Source organism: Heterocephalus glaber, unplaced genomic scaffold, assembly GCF_053883595.1.
Source record: "Heterocephalus glaber isolate CG9 unplaced genomic scaffold, H.glaber_assembly_v1.0 deba00001757, whole genome shotgun sequence".
Taxonomy (NCBI): Eukaryota; Metazoa; Chordata; class Mammalia; order Rodentia; family Bathyergidae; genus Heterocephalus; species Heterocephalus glaber.
Window position 1 is genome coordinate 3,864,630 of NW_028258454.1, and position 20,410 is coordinate 3,885,039.

A 20,410-nucleotide genomic window follows, 5' to 3' on the forward strand; every position below is an offset into this window, starting at 1 on the left:
TTAACAAGAGTTAGACTCATTTATTCTTTGTAAGGGTTAAAAATAACCCTTTTCCTTTCTGCAGGAGAATTTACCTTTAGTTAACTTTCTAGCTATGTTCCTGTAGTAACCTGATGAACGTATACCATCAATTGTGTTAACAAGCATTACTGCATGGGAGGATAAACTCGAACATGGCCTGAAGGAATCATACATACCTAACTGGCCCCGTATCTCTGGGCACTCCCGAGTTCAGTGACCTTTATAACTGGTAGGCACCTTGCAAGGAACTATGAAGCTAACCTGTGGGACTGTTATAATAGAATAGACACAGGCTCCTGGGACATGAGGATTCTCAGGTAGGAGGCTCAAAGCCACCAGTGAATGCCCATGCTGAGTATCCACGCTGTCACCTAATGTACCAAAGAGCACAGCTTCCAGATAGTTGTATGGACCAGGCAGAGGAACACCAGTGTTGTCCCTCCAGCTTGCTGGGTTTTGGGTGAGCTCACCCTTCTGAGACACTGTGCCAGGTGTGGCTTGCAGTGGTAGAGTCAGCTGACTGTTCAGTTGAACCCAAGGACCCCCTGATGGGCATGGCCACTTTGCCACCAGTCCTTCTTACTGAAACCCATTTTAGTTAAATTTGCATTTCCTTTTGTTAGTGGTAAGGGTAAGCATTTTCCCATACATATATATATGTATATTTTTTTTGGTACCACGGATTGAACTCCGGTCTTTGCGCTTGCGCAGCAGGCAGCAAAACCACTGAGCTAAATCCCCAGCCCTCCCATACATATATTGGCCATTTATATTTCTGCCAGGAAATACTTATTAATGAATTTTTGAATTTCAAGATTTTTGGGGAGAAGAATTTAACTTTCTCCCATTTTTCCTCTAAAACATACCTCTAAAGACAGAGAACAAATGATCCTGTTTTTATGATATGGCAGCTTTAATTTTAATGCTAAATTCCAATGTGATCTTATGCAAGGGGAGACACATATTAGACTCTGAACATTCTTCAGAGTGAAATAGCCACTGTAGCTTCATAAATCAAAGTCAGAAAGACAGGGTACATTCCTCAGCTTAAGTTCCAGGTCCTTAGAGGTTGTCAAGTTAATAAAGCTGTTTACTTTATACAGCCCCTGAAGACTTTCTCACCAAATGTTCATGCCTAACCAGTCATTATAATTAAAACTAGATCATTAGGAAACCAGCCTGACGTTTTCAAAACCATGAGATTTTATGAATCATTTCTCAACTCCTTATTACATGAGAAACATTAAAATTAAAAGGGAGTTCCTAGGTTGGGGATGCAGCCCAGTGGTACAGCACTTAGCTAGCATAATTAACCAGCACCTCAAAAATAAGCAAATATAAATAAGTAAATGGAGATCCCATCAAGTGGTGCAAGTGAAATATTAACTTTTTCACTTGCTCCTTTTTAGTAACAGGAACTACAAAATGCAGCATAATTTAATAGGTATATTACAGCTGTAAAGGAATTCTAGGGAAAAACAAGCCATCACTTAAGAAGTGAGAATGGATAAAAATGACTAAAAATGTACAGTTGTATCACTTTGATTCCTTTCAGTTACATTTCTTTTTCCTTTTTTTACAAATTAATTTGAAAGTACACCTGAATTAATTTTAAAAACTATAAAAAATTCAGTGAAAATGTGACAGTAAAACTTAAATAGAACTCATACATGATATGTCTCCTAACAACACATTTAGAACAATTTCAAGGGCTTACTGTACTGTTTTTATTAGTATATTATTATCTGGTTAAAGTTTTAACATACTTTAAAATTTATATCTTTATATCAAAGACTAAGCTAATTATTATCCTTCATATTATATATCCACTTCTGCTTCTTCACCTTACAATGCAGAGATAATCTAGAATTTTAGACTCTTGCTTTTACTTTGTATTATGAACTGATAATTAGCTGTGAATTTTCTAATTTCATTGATACTAAATTTTTCTCTTTAATTTGATCTCTTACATATAAGTGGTCATTAAATATTTATTAAATGGATGAATTGAAGGAATCATCAATTATCCCCCTTTTTTTGTTGTACCAGGGATCGAACTCGGGACCTTTCTAGGAAGGCGGAGGCACCACTGAGCTAAATCCCTGGCCCTAATTGCCCATTCTTAAGCATCCTCCTTTGTCCTCGGGTGCAGGTTCTGCTCGCCAGATCTAGTGCCCATCCACAGTGTCTGTTTCCCATCACTGTCTGGCATTGTCTGATTTGGGCTCCTCCTGGCATCTGGGACTTGCTCTCTGCTCGCTGTTGACTACAGGTCCCCATACCAGGAACCTGCACTGGGGAGGCTGAAGGAGAACATGAGAATGGCTGCCAGGAGAGTGCCTGTGTCCTTCGTCCTTTGACTGGGGTTTCCGGGTCCCTTCTTGAGTCTTTTGCTCTCTTGGGTACTGGCATGGTCTCCTACACTTGCTGCTGTAGGGGGCACCACAGGCTTCGGTGGCCCAGGCTCAGTGACTGCCTGCTTTTCTGGCCACCTCTGCTTGGTGCACCCTCATAATGGCTCCACCTCTGCCACAGCCCGAAGCGCTTTTGGGGTTGTGGACTTCTCTCATCTTCTTGTCCCATCTAATTCCATCTACTCCTGACTCTCTGTTGTTCAAATTTCTGGTCAGTGGGTGGCACTGCTTTTTAACACACACACACACACACACACACACACACACACACACACACACACAGAGATTTTAAAATTAATACTCTAGTGATTTCATGTGCATTTCTGAAACATGCACTGAATGATCTTGATTCAGCTACTTTCACATTATATCCTCTGTCCATTCATTCATTCAATTACTACTTAAGGAATGTCTCCTATATTCAAAACATTTTTCTCTACTATGCTGTCCTTAAAATAAGGCTGGGGTGGGCCGGGGATTTAGCTCAGTGGTCCTGGCATCTACCTTGCAAGCACAAGGTCCCAAGTTCGATCCCCGGTACTGGAAAAGAAAAAGAAAAAAAAAAAAAAAGGCTGGAGCAGGAGGATCAAAAGTTTGAGTCCTGGGCCGGGGATTTAGCTCAATGGTTCCACCGCCTGCCTTGCAAGCACAAGGACCCAAGTTCGATCCCCAGTACCAAAAAAAAAAAAAAAGTTTGAGTCCTACCTGGGCAACTGAGCAAGACCCCGTCTCAAAAAGAAAAAAGTGTTTTAAAGGCCGAGGATTTAGCTCAGTTGCATTTTGCTTGCCACAAAACATAGGCTTGACAGCAAGATGAAATAAACGGTTTACATGTATATTAAATGAAAGTGTAATCTTCTCTCTCTCTCTTTTTGGTACCAGGGATTGAACTTGAGACCTTGTGCTTTTGAGGCAGGTGGCAAAACCACTGAGCTAAATCCCCAGCCCATCTTCTCTTTTGATAATAAAAAAAAATTAGGAGGCTACTTCCAATAATACTTTCTACTTCTCCAATGAACACTGTAATATTAATATAATCTCACAATAAGCAAATATCCTGGATTAACTAAAAGTTACCACAAGGTGGTGCTGGAAAATTAGCTTTTTGGATTCAGGAATCTGATTTTAAATTTATTTTAAAACCATAATTTTTTTTAAGCTGGTATGGGTCAAGTGGAAATGTTATTTACACAGCCAGAAAATCTCATGTTACAAAATTTTAAATCTAATATATTTTTTCTATTTAACTTTAATTTTTAGCACTTATTATCACCAATGTAGAAATTTACATTGTTAGCTTTAAAAAGATCCTTTTTCCCAATGTGAGAGTTTTACACCCACTCCCTGTGTGGGAGATGCTTCCAAGCAGATTCCTCCAAGGGGTAAATGTCTATTAGGAAACACACCAGCATTCCTACACCAAAAACATAGCAAACTGCTCCTTCCCAAGCAGTTAACTTGAAATGAGGCCTTTCATTAGCTGAAGAATATAGGAAATTGAGTCTTAATCTTTTTTAAAGCCATTAATATAAAAAATACCAACTGCACATAGCTTTGAAATACTAAATTTATTAGGCACCGTTTAGTGCCTAGCAGTAGGCTCAGTGGCTGGAGGCATTCCTAAGGAACCTGTGGGATTAACCTAACCTTCCTGCATCCAAGAAAGCACCCTGGGACCCAAGGAGCCTCCTAATCACACCAACAGGTGCTTCTCACCTATGCTGCCAACTCAGGCCAGCAAGAGATGTGTGGGGAGGCAGCTAAAGAAAGCCTCGCCAGCCTATGGGCTCTCACTTGCACAAATACTGCTAGTTAAAATCTGAGAAATAATAGTTTTAAAATACTATTAGTTTTTCCCTGCTACTTTTAATATGTGCATTGCAAGAATCTATAGTAATGAAATGAAAACCTGAAAGGCGGGGGCTGGGGTTATTTCAGTCCTTGTGGATCACACTGTGGGCAGCTTATTTTGGGCCATGATGTAGAAGGAATGTCTGCAAATCAAAGCCTCCTGGCCAAGTGGAAAGACCATGGGACTACAGGTCCTGGCCCAGGACTGGCAATATCTCAATGTGCGACTCTGAGCAAGTTGTGGAACCCAGACATTCACTTCCCTCATCTGGGAAATGAATGATCTGGACTAAAATCACTTCCAAGCCCCTTTCACATCTTAAGACCCATGATTCTGCATTTCAAATGTTTTAAATAGAACAGCTTAGAGGCTGAAGTTCCAGTCTGGCCCACTGTTCTGTTCATTTCCTTGCAATGGGGAAATACATGACTTCCTCCTAAAGTCAAAGGCTGGCTGACCGGGCAAGAGGACAGGTTTAGCTGTTTCAGTTTGGAATTTCAGCTTGGCACTGACTGTGTGCACTTGGGCAACCTCTCTGTGCCTCAGTTGTCTTGGTTATAAATTGAAGCCAATAATAAAAATACCACCATTTAAATATGTTGAGAAAATCAAATGCGATTACACTTGTAAAGCACTTCGACCAGTGGAGCCCACAAAGTGTTGCCCTTTGTCTTTACCATTACTGCGACTACCCTTTGTTAAGTGCATCCTTAGTGTTCATTTATTGACAACCTATCTCAGTGGTTCTTCCATTCTTCCCAGCACTGAGAATCTTTCACTATTTCCCCCCACTGACTTCAAGTTGAAATAGTTTTATCAGCTGTACCGGATTATTTTACCATCTTGGTTACGTACACCACTGTCAACATCATGTCAAAATCCAGGGTTCTAGCCCCAATTCTCAGCCAAAAACCATAGGAATCCTGAGACAACCTCATTATAGGGAAATCAGCTCAGTTAAACTTCCTGAAAAGTAAAAAATATGAATCCCAGAGACTTCACGTTGCAATCAGTGGTATATGTGCCACGTTAGGTGATGGGACGTGGCTCAGCTCTGAAGTGCTTTGCAGGACAAAGGCAGAGCCACGGTGTTAGCTCGGACAGAAAGAGGAAGTCAAGGTGGCCCATTTGGAACGTGGGAAGGATTCTGAACAGGGAGGGCTTTGAAAGGTATGGGCAGGTGTAACTGCCTCCCTCACCTTCATCCCAAATATTCCTGTCATCGCGTCTCCAGACATCGCTGCTGAGAACACAGGATTAGAGCGCAGTCCTTAGGTTAAGGATCTACCCCTGGACAGCTTATTTACAAATGCAAATGTTATTTACTGTAGAAGATACAGCCATCCTGGTATTTTAGGGAGGAATCAGTTCATTTGTTTCTTTGGGAGGAAAATGTTCTAAGAGAAGGGAGTTTTGGAAAGTTATGCAGTAAAGACCAAGGAACCTGGTGCCCAGGCAGCCTCCTGACTGTGTGGCTGAGGTGGGAGAGGACTCTTTCTCTAAGGTGTGGTCAGGGTACTTGGGACAGCTGGCTGGCATGAGAAGGGTCTGCCACAGCTGTTTGCACAGAAGCAGCAAGCCCCAAATGTGTGTGCCACTCCGGCATAGTCATTGCCCCTGGAAGCCATACTGCTGGACACAGCCCCAGGATCTGCAACAGGAATAGCAATCCCTAAGCGGGGAGTGGGGGGTGGGGGTGGGATTGGAGGGGTTGGGGGTGGTGATCTCCTTGGTCAAATAAACAACATTCTAATAATATCAAGCTAGAAAAGGCAACATGAACACACGACTTTAAAGGTATTCCTTTGAGGGCAATGGATTTCATCTCTTAAAGCAGGAATAATCAGAATAGGTCTGCAAGTACATGGTTATGGCCATAAGGCAGGGATGTTTCAAAGAATGTCAGGGACACTGCTACAAGGACAAACGAGCTGGCCAGAAAGAACTTCCACAGACTGATCTGAAATTATCCAGTCCATCAAAAAGAAGATATTAACCCCGGTTACGTCTGTGCAAGGCTGGGAGTTCAAAGCCACAATCAACAGAGAATAGCACACAGTGTACAAAAAAGACCTTGTAATTTAGTAATACATGCAGAATTACTTGATTTTAAGAAGTGGAATGTTATTAAAAATAGGCACTTTGTTTCTTCTGTATGCACAGAGTACAAACAAACTGAGTACAAACAAGTATCTATGTACTTGTTTCTGTATTACATATACTGTAAGAAGGAATAAAAACCAGGAACTCTGCTTAAGCCAAGGAGTTCCCCAAATAAAAGAAATGCCTCAAAGTAAGAAGGACTGCACAGTACAGGCAGTGACAAAATAGCCACATGGAAAGAGAATCCAGCACTAATGGTCCCACTCAACAAGCAGGCAGAGAGAGGACGCAGAACACGAGCTAAGATGATAAATCTGCCAAAGGGCCTACAGAGGACAGGACAGAGCCAATCCCTTGTCTCCTGGGAGATGGAAACCTCTAAAAAATCCTACTAATTTCCAGAAAAAAATGAAAAAGGCCTACATCATAAGCTTTTAATAATGTTAACAGGTCAGGCCAATACATCATTATGACAGGACAATGGATTATGTAACACCAGCCAAGCGAGACTTAGGAAGTAAATCATTGCAGGGTAATGGTGAGGGTGGGGGTGGGGGGGTTGTAAATAAAAACCTACCTGGGGTGTAACTGACTTTACAAATTGAGTAAGCCTGATGCTGGTCTCCCAGGTCTGACTCACTCTAGGAGAAGAACCCAAAATGGTGCCATGTTCTGACCAACAACAGATGGGTTCAGAAGCCAGATCTGTCACGGGGCAACTGTGATGGGTGTCTTTCTGCTTCTGATGAGGCTAAGATCATATTTCCTCTGAGTAGGTATCAAAATAACAATGTTGGGGCCAAGGATTTAGCTCAATGGTTTCGCCGCCTGCCTCGCAAACGCAAGGACCCGAGTTCGATCCCCGGTACCAAAAAAACCCAAAAACCAAAAAACAAAATAACAATGTTATAACAAATCAAAGTTAGTGTGTAAATAATAAAGACATGGCTGAAATTTGTGGTGTTGACCTTTCAAAATAGTTTTCAGGGTGGTGGGTATGTGGATATGTGGGCAATTCATCTACTCTTTCAGTTATATAAAATATTTTTAACAATCATGTAATTGTTTAAATTGCCTAGGCTGTGATGGCGAACCTTTTAGCACTTTCAACGATACAAACAGCCCACTGCAGCACATGTGCCATAGGTTTGCCACCACTGGCCTAGAGATTTCAGTTTTATAACTAATGTTTAAACATTTAATAGTTGTTTGGTATCATGCATTATAAATCTTTAATACACTGAGCACTAAAAAACACATTAAAATATTTTCATGCATAAAAGGCCTCCAGACATTAAAAAAATAAATAAATAAAGGTTAGGGCTGTAACTAGTCTGCAGGCGCTCACTCCTAAGTCTGGTTCCTTTACACTGCACAGGCCTGAGACCATTCCACAAGCAACCACAAAAGAAAAACATGGCTGTACACAGCTCTGGAGTGCAAAGACCCCAGAACAGTAAGGGCGATTTTTACTTGGGATTGAGATAATGGGTGGGTGGGAGTGTGTGCTGCTTTTCTTTTGACATTGTTTCTGAATTTTCCCATTTTTTTCCACAATGAGCATATGTCACTCTTTAATAAAGAAAAACATTTCCTTGAGAAAAGAATGAGGCCACCAACCATAAACGTGAGTCTCTACACCAGGCAAAGCTGGAGCACTGGCTCAGAGGCCGCTGTGGCCACATCCCCTGGATCTGGGATTGAGAACACTCAGCTAAATGGGCACAGGGATAACTGAGAGGGAGGCAATGGAACTGGGCTCAGAAATAAGATGAAAAGGTGAGGGGTAGGCAGCAAAAGGGAGAGCACACAGAAACAGGAGCTGGGGCAAGAACCCAGGCAATCTTTGGTGCCTGAGCCCAAATGAAGACAACAGGAGCAGGAGGAAAGTTTGATCAGGGCCACGAGCTAGCTCTGTAGATCAAGTCAGGCCCACAAGCCAGGGAAGGAGGAAGGTGGTGCCCAGCAAGCTTAACTACCTAGGCAACCTTCCTTCCTGGATTCTGAGCTATAATCAGCATCTCTGAGCTGCCCAGTTCTCTACTAGGTAATGACAAGTCTCTACACCAGCATGCTGCTGTCGTCGCAGTTAAGGGATAATAGGCGAAGACACGTGTGCTCATTTCCAGCATTCTATGAAGCAAAGGCAGACTCGCAGTACTCATCAGAGGATTCTGCTATCCAGCTTCTAGTGTGTCTGGTTCAGCACAGGAGAATGCCAGCTCATGTAGTGACTGTCTGCACTCTAAACCATGGCAGGGAATAGTTTTGAAAGAAAAACCTTGGATACACTTGGGATTCCTCAGTTCCAGACTGAGAGGCAGCCATATGTTTATGTTAGAACAGACTGAAATGAAGGAGATTCTCCCAGGGAATGCTATTTTCTCCATACTTGTTGCTTTCAAAGACAAACTGTCCTATTTAAGGTCAGATCCGGGGAATGACATGACCCAATGAGTCCCCTCCAGAATGGCAAAAAGTAATGGAGAAGTTTATGATGAATAAATGAGAAACATGGTTCCAGAAATCATCATATCAGCATTTCATACAATTGGAACAAGAAGTGAGAACTGTTCATTCTTTGTTTAGCATTTCTTACATACATTTGTAAGCCACTGTGCTGTTCCATACAACTCCAGAAGTCCAGGAAGAGCACCAGAAAGGAACTCAGCATACCAGTTCTTTATAAGCTGCTAAATGTGAGCATCCCAGGTGTCCACTTCAGAAAATCAACTTGAGCTTACACAAGACCCCTCACCAGCAGGCTACAGATTTGGGGATTAGCACTGTGATGCATGGATACAATAATGGCATTTAATTAATGGTGGCTGGCTCGGCAGATACCTAACAGTACTAACTGAGGTATTAGGTGATCATCCTAAGCTCTGAAGAATGAAGAATGTTGGGTAACACAGTTGAAAATATTCCTCAAAATAAGCACTTTCACACAAGAAGCTTTGAGAAAGCTTCCGGTACAATGATGCTATCCACAGAGGAGCAGGCAGGCATAAAAGTGGTATTTTCCCCAGTTACTCAAGTTATTAGAATTAAAAAATCATAGCTAAGGCACTTCCATTTGTTCTATATATTTACCTGCTGTACATATAACTTCTTCCAAAGAAGTCTTATAAGTACTGACTGGTATTCTGGTGAGGGGTGTCAAACTATATGACATAATCAATCTTCTCCAGAAGACCAGCATTGTGATGAATTACTGTAGAAATCCTTTCTTTTGGAGAGGCAAAGAGCCAGGAAGATGTTAACATAAACCCCTAGGTAGAAGATTCTGCCAGGAAAATGACTCCAGTGATATAAACACAAGGCAGATGTTGTAAAAGGAATTTAAAATCTCATTAGACATGAAGTCTTCCAACTATTACCTGTGTGCACATAAAGCAACAGATACCCACAAGCTGAAGTTTTAGAATCCATTTTGCTACCATCTAAAAAAAAAAAATCAAAGTTTTTTCCAAGCCAATAATATATATATATAAAAAAACTGTCAACTAGAAGAATTTCAACATTTTCAACAATTAATTGTTTTAAAACAATGAATGTGTCTAATTTAAAACAACTTCTGTATTTGTTCTTTATTCTTGGTGTATGAGTTCTATTGAACAGGAAGTCAAAAGAAACCACACTTATACTGGATTTTCCTAACTGGTGGTAAGAATTGAGTCACATTTATAATTAAGAATAATCAAAGCAACATAATGACTATTAAAGCTGTTCATGTGATATATTTTTATCTATATTTGTAAACCAGATCGTCACTCAAGAATATAGTAGCGCATTATTATTTGATTCTTTGCAGTTTCAAACTTAAAATTCTCTCCTACTTACAAGTCTTTCATTCATTTTCTGCTTTTAAGTTTGAATTATATGTTTTAAAACTCAGAATAGAATTTCTCAAATTCAAGGGTGGTTTTTATGTGACAATTATTTTAATTTTGTACCAGTAAATTCAAACTTGAATGTAAAAGTTCCTCACATTATGAGATCCTTAAGATCTTTAAAGCTGAAACTGTAGTTTTATTTAAATATATTTCCTAAGAAGTCTCTTAATTGTATCTTTTTCCCACCTTAGTGCGTGAATACAATATATCATTCTTGGTATGTTTTTCCGGTCATAGACATCTGTTGTTTCTGGATAAAATATCTGGAAAAAAAAAAGAGACAAAGTGTTTGTGCTTTGCTTCTCAAATTATTTAAATTCCTCAGGTAATCCTATCCTAATTGCTATTCTATACATCTAAACGTGGAGTACTGGCTCAACCACTGGTTTATTTTGCTTTACAGACCAATCCTTGCATCTAGTGTCCTGGCTGATGGCACGCCCCCTAGTGACCACTGGGAGAATGATGGCGTCTACTGGCAGCCTTTCTCCAAGGCTGGTCCGCCCAGCAGCGCGGCAGTTTCTCTCTGTAACCTCACTCCTGTGACTCCCCAGAGTCCCATGTGCCTGAGAAAGTGGTCTGCTTACAGGTACTCTGTTACGCTGTTAAAAACTTGGTACACAGTTCTGTAAACATGAGTGCATGTATACACAACACACATGCGACAGATTTTTTTTTCTATTTAAATACATTTTCACCAAATAATGTCTAGAAAGTATATAAAACTATGAAGGAAAAACAGCTAGAATGTCACTATTAGCATTCTGATTTTTTTCCTGGTCTTTTTTTTCTGTATGCATCTGTGATTTTTTTGTGCTTATGTGTATATGAAAACAACTTTGTACATAGTATAAATCCATTTTAAATCTGTTTAAAAGACTTAATAGAAGATGACTATTTTCCATCCCCTTCATTATTCTCAGAGAACATTATTTCTAATGTATGCATATGATTCTTACATATTTTTGAATCATACCTTACCTATCCTCCATGGTAAACACTTACTTTGTTCATGATTCTTTCCCTATTCTAAGCCACTGCCATGACCACCCCTGACTTTCCCAAGCTGCTGATTTCTTCTGTTAGTCATGTAGATATGGAATCACCAGACTGAGAAGTCTGAACATTGAGGCTTTTAATACACATTCACACTACTTTTCCTAAGCTCAAAAGCAAGAGCCTGATAAGAAACAGATTTCAGAGTGGAGGACCAAACTTCTCTGTTCCTGAACAAGAGAAAAGGAACAACTGGGCTTGAAGCTTCTAATATTAAGATAAGCATGCCAGCATTGCTTGGTTTTGGTAGATATTTTACACAATTTGACATAAAATTAAATCATGCATCATATGGTACTACTTCATATTTAGTGTAGTTTTCTACTGGACATTTTAAAAAACAGAGAAAAGAAAGAAGTAAAGTGTCAGCTGGGCATGGTGTCCCATGCCTATAATCCTAGCACTTGGGAGGCTGAGGCAGTAGGATCACCTCAGGTTTGAGGCCAGCTTGTGCTACATAGTGAGTTCAAGGGCAGCCTGAACTGCATAGCGAGACCTGGTCTCAAAAATCCAAAAAACAACAAAAAAAGAAAGAAGCAAAGTGTCTTGTGCTACCAATGTACGGTTCCTGTGTACTGAAAGAAATGTCTGAAGCCTGGGAAATGTCAAGGGCCTTTCCAGCCTTCCTTTAACACATGTGCTGTCAAAGTGCTGGGGAAAGAGGCTTCTCACTTCTGAATAGTGTTACAGATTTAAAGTTTTAAGTAAGCAGAGAACAGCTACAGCACTCCCTGCACATCTTGCTGTACAACTCTCCCCACCTCCTTTTATTCAAACGAGAACCTTCTATATTTATATGTCTCCAGGAAAATCCTCATAAATGTGTCTGCCTGGAGCAAGAGGACGGGATCAATTTCTACTTAACCTGATGGTTTTATTCAGTACTGTATCTCCAGCACCTAGCATGATGCTGAGCAGTCAGCACTTCCTGTTGATAAATGAAGGAATTAATGTTGGTCACATACATCAAAGTCAATTAAGTCCATTCTTAGTCTTTCACCCCTGCAATGCAATGTATTGATGACTTCATGATAAAAATTAATGTTAAAACAGAATCTGCTGTCCAAATTACTTGTTTGACCCCAAAATATACAATTTGCAGAGGTTTAAGTCAAGTCTATCAAACATAATGAACTTATCCTAGTCAGATGCTGCTTCATTCAGAAAAATCCTATTTGAGTTTCTTTCTGTTTACTACCCAGACTCTATTTAGTACTTGCTAAGTCACGGTCTAGAAATATGAAATGTGTCACAACTACTGCTCAAAAGGTAATAGCATTAAGTGTTTTATGTGCTTTAAGAGAAGGGAAACTGGTTTGATGAAAATGGCAGGACAAAATAAATATCCATAATTTACAGAAAATATGAGACTGAGCTAAAGCTGAAATAAGCACGAATGTATTGAAAGTGGGCATTCATAATTTACAGAAAGGAATCTTTTGCTTTTGCTCTGGTGGGTGTTTTTAACAGCAAACCTGGCGTAATAGGATAACAACACAGGTCTCCAGAAACCCATAGCTTAGCCCCTTGTCCTGGAGTTGGTGCTTTCCTAAATAAATCACTTCTTTAACTCTGTATGCAGGAAGCCATGCAAAGACCTAAGCACTTGGTATACAGGAAAATCAGATGGATCTCAAATACAACATGCTCAGTGGGAAAAATCCAATTTCAAAAGGCTATCTACCATAATATCCCATCTACATAATGACAAAATGACAGTGAAGTAGTGGTTGCTGGTAACAGAGCCAGGGAGGGATGCAACATAAAATACCCCCTTCTCTGTAGCCAGCTGTGTCTGGATGGTGATAGTGGCCACACAAATCTGTTCATGGCATTCAACTGTACAGAACCACACGCACCCACACTCTCACAAGTCAATGCGTGTACACATGGTGAAAACCGAGTAAGGTCCGTATGCTAGTTTACATTAATACCCCTGTGTCACCTGAACACTGTACTGTAGCTATGTCACCACTGGGGGAAGCCGAGTGAAGGGTACTCAAAGATGCACTATTTTTACAACTTCCTTTGGGTCTATAATTCTTTCAAAATAAGAAATAGCTGTACAGTTTTTATCAAGTGTGATTCCCTCACTTCCCTTAAGTCTCTATTTCTCTCACAGGCTTAAGGATACCTGCTCTTTGAATTTAACAAGCACTGAACACTTACTGAATGAATTTTATTTGGGAAATTACTTCAGTAACAAGAGCTACAACTCCCTTGCTTTTTGATGTAAAGGGATACTATGATCTATAAAAATAATTTATAAAGTAAGTTTATAATAATTTATAGTGAAAAAGGGAATTGTCTATCTTAAATCAACTATGCACCAGCTAAAGCTCACCTGACTTTGTTTACTCTACAGACAGGTGAAAACCTGGCAGCTCTCAAACCGGGCACAGGCTTACTCTGAGGTCTTGTCATAGATCACTTTGGATAAGCCTTTCTATATTTTTGTTTGGTTCTCACATTTCTCATTCTTGTGCTAACATATCTCGCCTGTCCAATCATCTTTCACAATGAGACATTTGTGCACTACTTTCTGCCTTACCAGAGCAGGCTGTGGCACGTGGAGACTTACCTTGGGTAGACCAATCGACTCCATGGCTCTTAACCACTGGACAGTGTTATCTGTGTGTCGAAAATGAAGCCCGGACTTCTAATGTGAGGACAGGAGGGAGAAAGGAAAGACAGGGCCACACACAAAGTGAGTCGTTTGTAATAACCTTTTTCACTAGCAGGATGCTTTTCAATTGTACTTATCCAAGAATAGTTATTAATGCTTCCATAAAACAAATGCAGACACAATAAAAAGACTAGACCGTATCTCAGCAACATCCCAGCCATCTGTGATGGACCGTGGCATTTTCCACAGTTCATACATTTGGGTAATTCCGAATGGGACTCACACACCATGTAATGTCTAGCACATGCCTACAGATGTTTTAGGAGATACACGCATAGGTGGGTATGGATACACTAACACAGACACATGGTGCGAAGATTTTGGTAACCATGCTGACTGGAAAAAGATAAGAGTCTTTATAAGAGTAAATCCTTTTTATTTTGTTTCTGACACATTTATATATAATATTTCTGTATGAAACCTGGAAAATATAGAAATATATAAAGATGAAAACACAAGCCACTCCAAAATTCAGAGCTAATTTTAGGATTTTCCCTGCGTATAGTTTAACTCTGATCTTGGCCTTGAACAAGAAGTAAACCTTCAGTGGAAATGTTTTTCTACACATACAACAAAAATGGTCTTTCTGTGTCTTCTGTTCCTTCTTTACAATTCTAAACATACAGCCATTTTTTCTGTACAGTACAAATAGAGGATCCTTGCTGGCATCTCATGAAGTTATATCAGGTAATGAATCACCAAGAGCCTTAAAATGATCATGCATTTTTCATTAGCTGAACCCATAGCATGGTATTATCTATTTTATTTTTTCATTTTAAATAAATCTACAAAAAGTTAACGATAGCAAGCTTTTATCATATAAGTAATATCCAATGTTAGATGATCACATTCACCAAGTCTGGATCTTCCCACCTTTTGTGACTGTCTACAATCTGATAGTTTATTAAATTAAAACTGTTTTCACTTCTGTTGGAAATTATGAAATATAAGTGAATTAACATTTGACAAATGTTTATGCCTTCTTAATAGTGGTCACTATTTGTGATTGGACTATACATTTCAAGTAGTTTATATAAATTATTTCTAATTTCCCAAACACTCTGCAAAGTAATAACTATTCACATTTTTTAAAGATGAAGAAAGCCAAGACAAAAAGATAAAGTGATTTGCCTCAAGTTAAGTAGTTGTTAAGTGGCCGAGCTGGGATCTAAGACTTGGTCTTTATATGAAAACCTTGGGGGTGGGGAGACAGGATCAATGATTGTTTGGTTATTCTTTGGAAGGAAGAAATTAGCTAGTTGCTATGAATTAGCTCAAGAAAGGAAGAAAAGGGGCAAGAAGAAGGGACTAATCGGATGGAAAGAAGGGAAAGGAGTAACTAGAATCCAGAGAGTTAACTGCCAAGCCATAGTGTCTGAGTGTTTGTAAACCAGCATAGATAACATCTGCAGAATACAAGCAATTCTCAGACATGGTCACTCTGTGACCATGAAGAAACAAGATGGAAATAATCCTCAATCAACTTTGAACAAAGATATATGAGGACTCTCTGCAGTACAAAATAACTAAATGTTCTCCCAACAAAATAACTAAAGGTCCAGAATACAAAATCAACATTTAAAAAAATCAATAGCTTTTTTATATGAACTAGCTGAAAAAAATCAGGGAAACAATTCCATTCATAATAGCTTTTAAGAAACACCTATGAATCAACCTAACCAAGGAGGTGAAAGACCTCTACAAATGAAAATTACAGAATGCCAAGGAAAGAAATTGAAGAAGAAACAAGAAGATGGAAAGACTACATGCTTATGGATCAACAGAATTAGTACTACAATGGCCATAGTACTAAAAGTGATCTTCAGTTTCAGTGCAATCCGCATCAAAACCCCAAAGACATTCTTCACAGAATTAGAAAAAAAATAAAATTCATATGGCAGCACAAAAGACCCAGAATAGCCAAAGCAATCTGAGCAAAAACAGCAAGGCTGAAGACACTGAAATACCTGATTTCAAATTATGCTACAAAGCCATAGCATCAAAAATAGCAGGGCAGTTTTCTTTTTTGGGCTGGGGATTTAGCTCAGTGGTTCCGCAGCCTGCCTCACAAGCAGAAGGACCTGAGTTCAATCGCTGGTACCAAAAAAAAAAAAAAAAAAATAGCAGGGAACTCACACAAAAATAGACTGAGGGCCAACAGGATAGAATAGGGGACAAGGAAGCAAACCCATGGGACTACAGTCATCTGATTCTTGCCAAAGGAGCCAAAAATTTATGCTGGAAAAAAGACAATCTCTGGGCCGGGGATGTGGATCAGTGGTTCTGCTGCTTGCTTCGCAAGTGCAAGGTCCCAAGTTCTATCCCAGGTACCAAAAAAAAAAAAAAAAAAAAAAAAAAAAAGTGCTGGAGAAACTGGATATCCATATGTAGAAGACTGAAACTAGATCCCTTTATATTACCCTGTACAAAAATCAATTCAAAATGGATCACCGAGTTCACAGAGTTAGGTATAAGACTTGCAACATTAAAACTGCTAGAAGAAGCCTGGGGATTTAGCTCAGTGGTTCCACCACCTGCTGCACTAGTGCAAGGTCCTGAGTTCGATCCCCAGTATCAAAAAAAAACTGATAGAAGAAAACATAGGGGAAACACTTGAAGCCATAAGAACAAGCAAAGGCTTCCTCAATAGGCCTCCAATAGCTTAGGAAGTAACAGCCAGAATCAACAAATGGGATTATGTCAAATTAAACAGTTTTTACCCAGCAAGGGAAACAACTAACACAGTGAAGAGACAGCCTCTAGAATGGGAGAAAAATCTGTGCCAGCTGGTTTTCCAGCAGAGAATCAATAGCCAGAATAAAGAAGAACTCAACACCAGAAAATCAAAAAGCCCAATCTTTAAACAGGCAAATGAGTCAAACATGCATTTCTCAAAAGAAAAAGTACAAATGGCCAATAAGTATATGAAAAAATATTCAACATCTTTAGGCATTAGGGAAATGCAAATGAAAACTATGCTGAGATTCCATCTCAACCCATTCAGAATGGCTATCATCAAGAATACAAAAACCAATAAATGCTGCTAAGGACGCTGGTGTAGTAGTGGAAGGAACCTTCTTCCATACTGCAGGTAAGAATATAAATTAGTACAGCTACTAGGGAAATCACTATGGAAGTTTCTCAAAAAAGCACAAACAGGGAGGGGCAGGGGAAAGGAAAGAAGGGAAAGGAAAAATGATGAGAAATGGAAAAAATGGAAATAAAGTCTTTGTAAATAGGGAAGGGTGGAGGGCGTGAAGGGAGGGCTAGGAATGGGGAAAAAATAAAAACCAAGATGCATTATGTAAAGGTCCAATTCCCAATGAGAAATGTAATTGTGTTGTATATCTACAATGTACCAATAAAAGAATTTAATACAAAAAAAAAAAAAGCACAAACAGAACTGCCATATGACCCAGCTATACCACTGCTTGGTATATATCCAAAGGAATTAAAGTCATCATACTATAGGGTTACTTGCATACCCATGTTTATTGTGGCAAAATTCACAACAGCAAAAATAGTGAACCAGCCTAAGGGTCCATCAGCAGAAGAATGGATAAAGAAAATGTGGTATATTGTATTTTTTGGCCATAAAGAGGAAGGAAATCATGTCATTTTCAGGAAAATGGATAGAACTGGAAATAATCATTTAAGCAAAATAAGCCATACTCAGAAAGAAAAGTATTACGTATTTCTCCTAACATGTCGAATCTAAAAAGATGACATGAAAGTAGAAGGGAAACTATAATTAGACAAGAGGAAGGGAGTAAGGGGGGGACGGTGGTGTAAGGGAGGGTAGTGAGGGGATGGGTATGATCAAAATATATGAACGTATGAAAGTAAAACAAACAACAACAACAAAAATAAATGTCATTGGAAAAAACGGCACATGCCTGTAAATTCCATCCACTTGAGAGGTTTAGGCAGAAAAACCAAAGTTGAAGTCCAGCTGGGGCTATATAGTGAGACCCTGTCTCAAAATACAATTTTAAAAAGGGCTGGAGGCCAGGGATTTAGCTCAGTGGTTCCACCGCCTGCCTCGCAAGTGAAAGGTCCCGAGTTCAATCCCCGGTACCAAAACAAACAAACAAACAAAAAATAAAAATAAAAAGGGCTGGGATTAGCACACTTAGCCTAGCATATGTGAGGCCCTGGGTTCAATTCCCATTATCAAAAAAACAAAAACTAAAAATTAGAATGTCTTCAACTAATTGGAATAATTCCTGTTTCTTCATTGATGACCATCTAGTCTCCATTCAATCTCGTCTCTTAGATAACGCTGATCAGGACATCAACCTTATCCTGCTTCCTGACAATACCCAAAAGAAAGCTGGTCCCCATGTCCCTAAATCCTTACTATAACCGCCCAGCAAAAAGCCTACATCTATGCTGAGCCTTTCACCTCTCCCAGTAGCTTCATGGCTATGCATTTTCTTTTCTTTCCCAAAGAGTAAAATAACCATAATTTTGTTTAGGCGTAGGTGGCTTTCTAGGGTCTGTGGCTTGTGAGCTATACCAATCTGACGCTGTGTAACAAAGACAGCCTGTTTATCCAGTAGTCTTGTTAGCTAAGTAATCTTAGGAAAATTGCAAATCGCACTGAGCCTAGGCTCCTCAGCCATAAAATGCTTCTCTGAGTTTAGGGATTCTACCAAGAATAACCAGTAAATACAGAGTTGCAAAGTACACTAAGTATGCAGCCAATGTTAGTTATTCTAATTACTGTGCTACAGGACTGGGCTTGAAACTTACCTTTAAGTCAGAAAAAGGTGTAGCATTTCATATACTCAAAGAAAGGGCAGCTATCTTTGTCATATTTCTACAGCAGACGAAACAGATTTCAAATCCTCACCTGAGAATCTCTGACTTCCAGTGCCTATGTATGATCCATTTTGCATATGTAAGGAGTAAACTTCGGTGAATGAACTGCAGCAATGACATCTCAAATCTATTGACTGGTTTCAATTACAATGAAAATGGTCTTCCAAAATGGCTCAAAATAATTTCAGGGCATTGTAATTATTTTTAGCAAGTCTACTTAAAAAGAAGTCCTACATATTAATAACAGACAAGATAGCATGACTAGACTCATGTGTAGCCAAGGGATGCTTCTGTCCAACTACCTAACTTATTTGTATTTCATATAGAAATATAAATTCCTGTTTTCTTTTAAGTTCATTCCTATAGAAAGTGCATGCCGACTGCTGCTGAGCTTTCTCAACATCAGCAAAGGTTCACCTTGTTTAGCTGCTAGATGAGGAACGAAGGGAGTCTTCAAGGATGCTAATTCTTACGTATTAGAGCCTTCTGCAATATGAGCTAGCTTACAAACAGTGATTATCCTAATCTGCTAGGTTATAGCTGAGGAATGGAGGGCACAAGTCTGCATGACACTGAAGCTTGTAAGGCTCAGGGTTCTGACCCCTTGCAGAACCTCAGACTCCAGGCCAAGAGTTCTGCTGGTCCTGCCCCTCCTGGCACCTCATGCATCATGGCCTCCCACCTCCTGAGCACACACATCTCTCGGGCCCCATGCCATGTGTCTGGCATGCACCATTGTGTCCAGTCTTCGCAGTGTCTCCACGAAGGCAGATACTGCTATGATTACGTCCACTTCTCGGGTGAGGACCTGAGGCCCACAGGGGCAAAGTGAGTGGTGCAGCTGAACTCTGAAGCTGCCCACTCTGCCCAAATCCTATGTTAATGGTATTTGGAGGCAGGGCCTTTGGGAGGAGGTGATCAGGACTAGCGAGGTCACAAGGCTGAGCAGCTTTCTACCCAGAGGAAGACAGACCTGAGCTAGCTGCTTGCTGCTCTGCTGTGTGATTCCTGGGCCACATTAGGGTGCAGCAAGGAGGCCCTCACAGGTGTCAGCATCATACTCTTGGACTTCCCAGCCTCCAGAGCCATGAATGAAATAAATCTCTGTTCTTTATAGAGCACCTGGTCTGTAGCATTCAGTCATAGCAACTCTGACCACACTAAGTTTCTGGTCCCTTCTCCCCTCCCACTCCTGCCAGGGAGACCTTCCTGCCTCCTCAGCACCACACCCCTGTGGAACTGAGGCTCTTTCCCACTGTCAGCCAGTGCTATCCCTTCATGCCATCGCTCCACCCACTTCCAATTCCCTCCCCGTACCTGCCACTGTTTCCCTCCAGAAGTCACTTCCCATCCACGCAGGCCACTGACACCTGTCACCTGGACCACACCGTCTCCTCTCTGGGCTCTCTGTCCACCACCTGCTCTCTTCCCCTCACTACCCACAGAGCAGCCGCTGATCTCTTGAAAGACGCATACTGCAGTGTGAGGCCATGGTCAGAGTTTCAGTAGCTTCCTTGCACTTCAGATGACGTCACGTGTCCCCTGTGGAGGGCACCAT

At 40.2% G+C, this 20,410-nt stretch overlaps 1 protein-coding gene across 4 annotated transcripts in view; it reads right to left on the bottom strand.

The window, feature by feature from the left end:
* The window catches only part of Iqgap2 (IQ motif containing GTPase activating protein 2), a 284,128-nt gene that overhangs the window by 131,112 nt on the left and 132,606 nt on the right, over nucleotides 1–20,410 (bottom strand). For all 4 annotated transcript variants that reach the window (XM_004870168.4, XM_021248556.2, XM_087201158.1 and 1 more), the window contains 2 exons: nucleotides 13,924–14,001; nucleotides 10,473–10,549 (listed from right to left, as the gene is read on the bottom strand). In XM_004870168.4, the coding sequence (XP_004870225.1) occupies nucleotides 10,473–10,549; nucleotides 13,924–14,001 (155 nt within the window). The remainder of the gene's footprint in view (nucleotides 1–10,472; nucleotides 10,550–13,923; nucleotides 14,002–20,410) is intronic.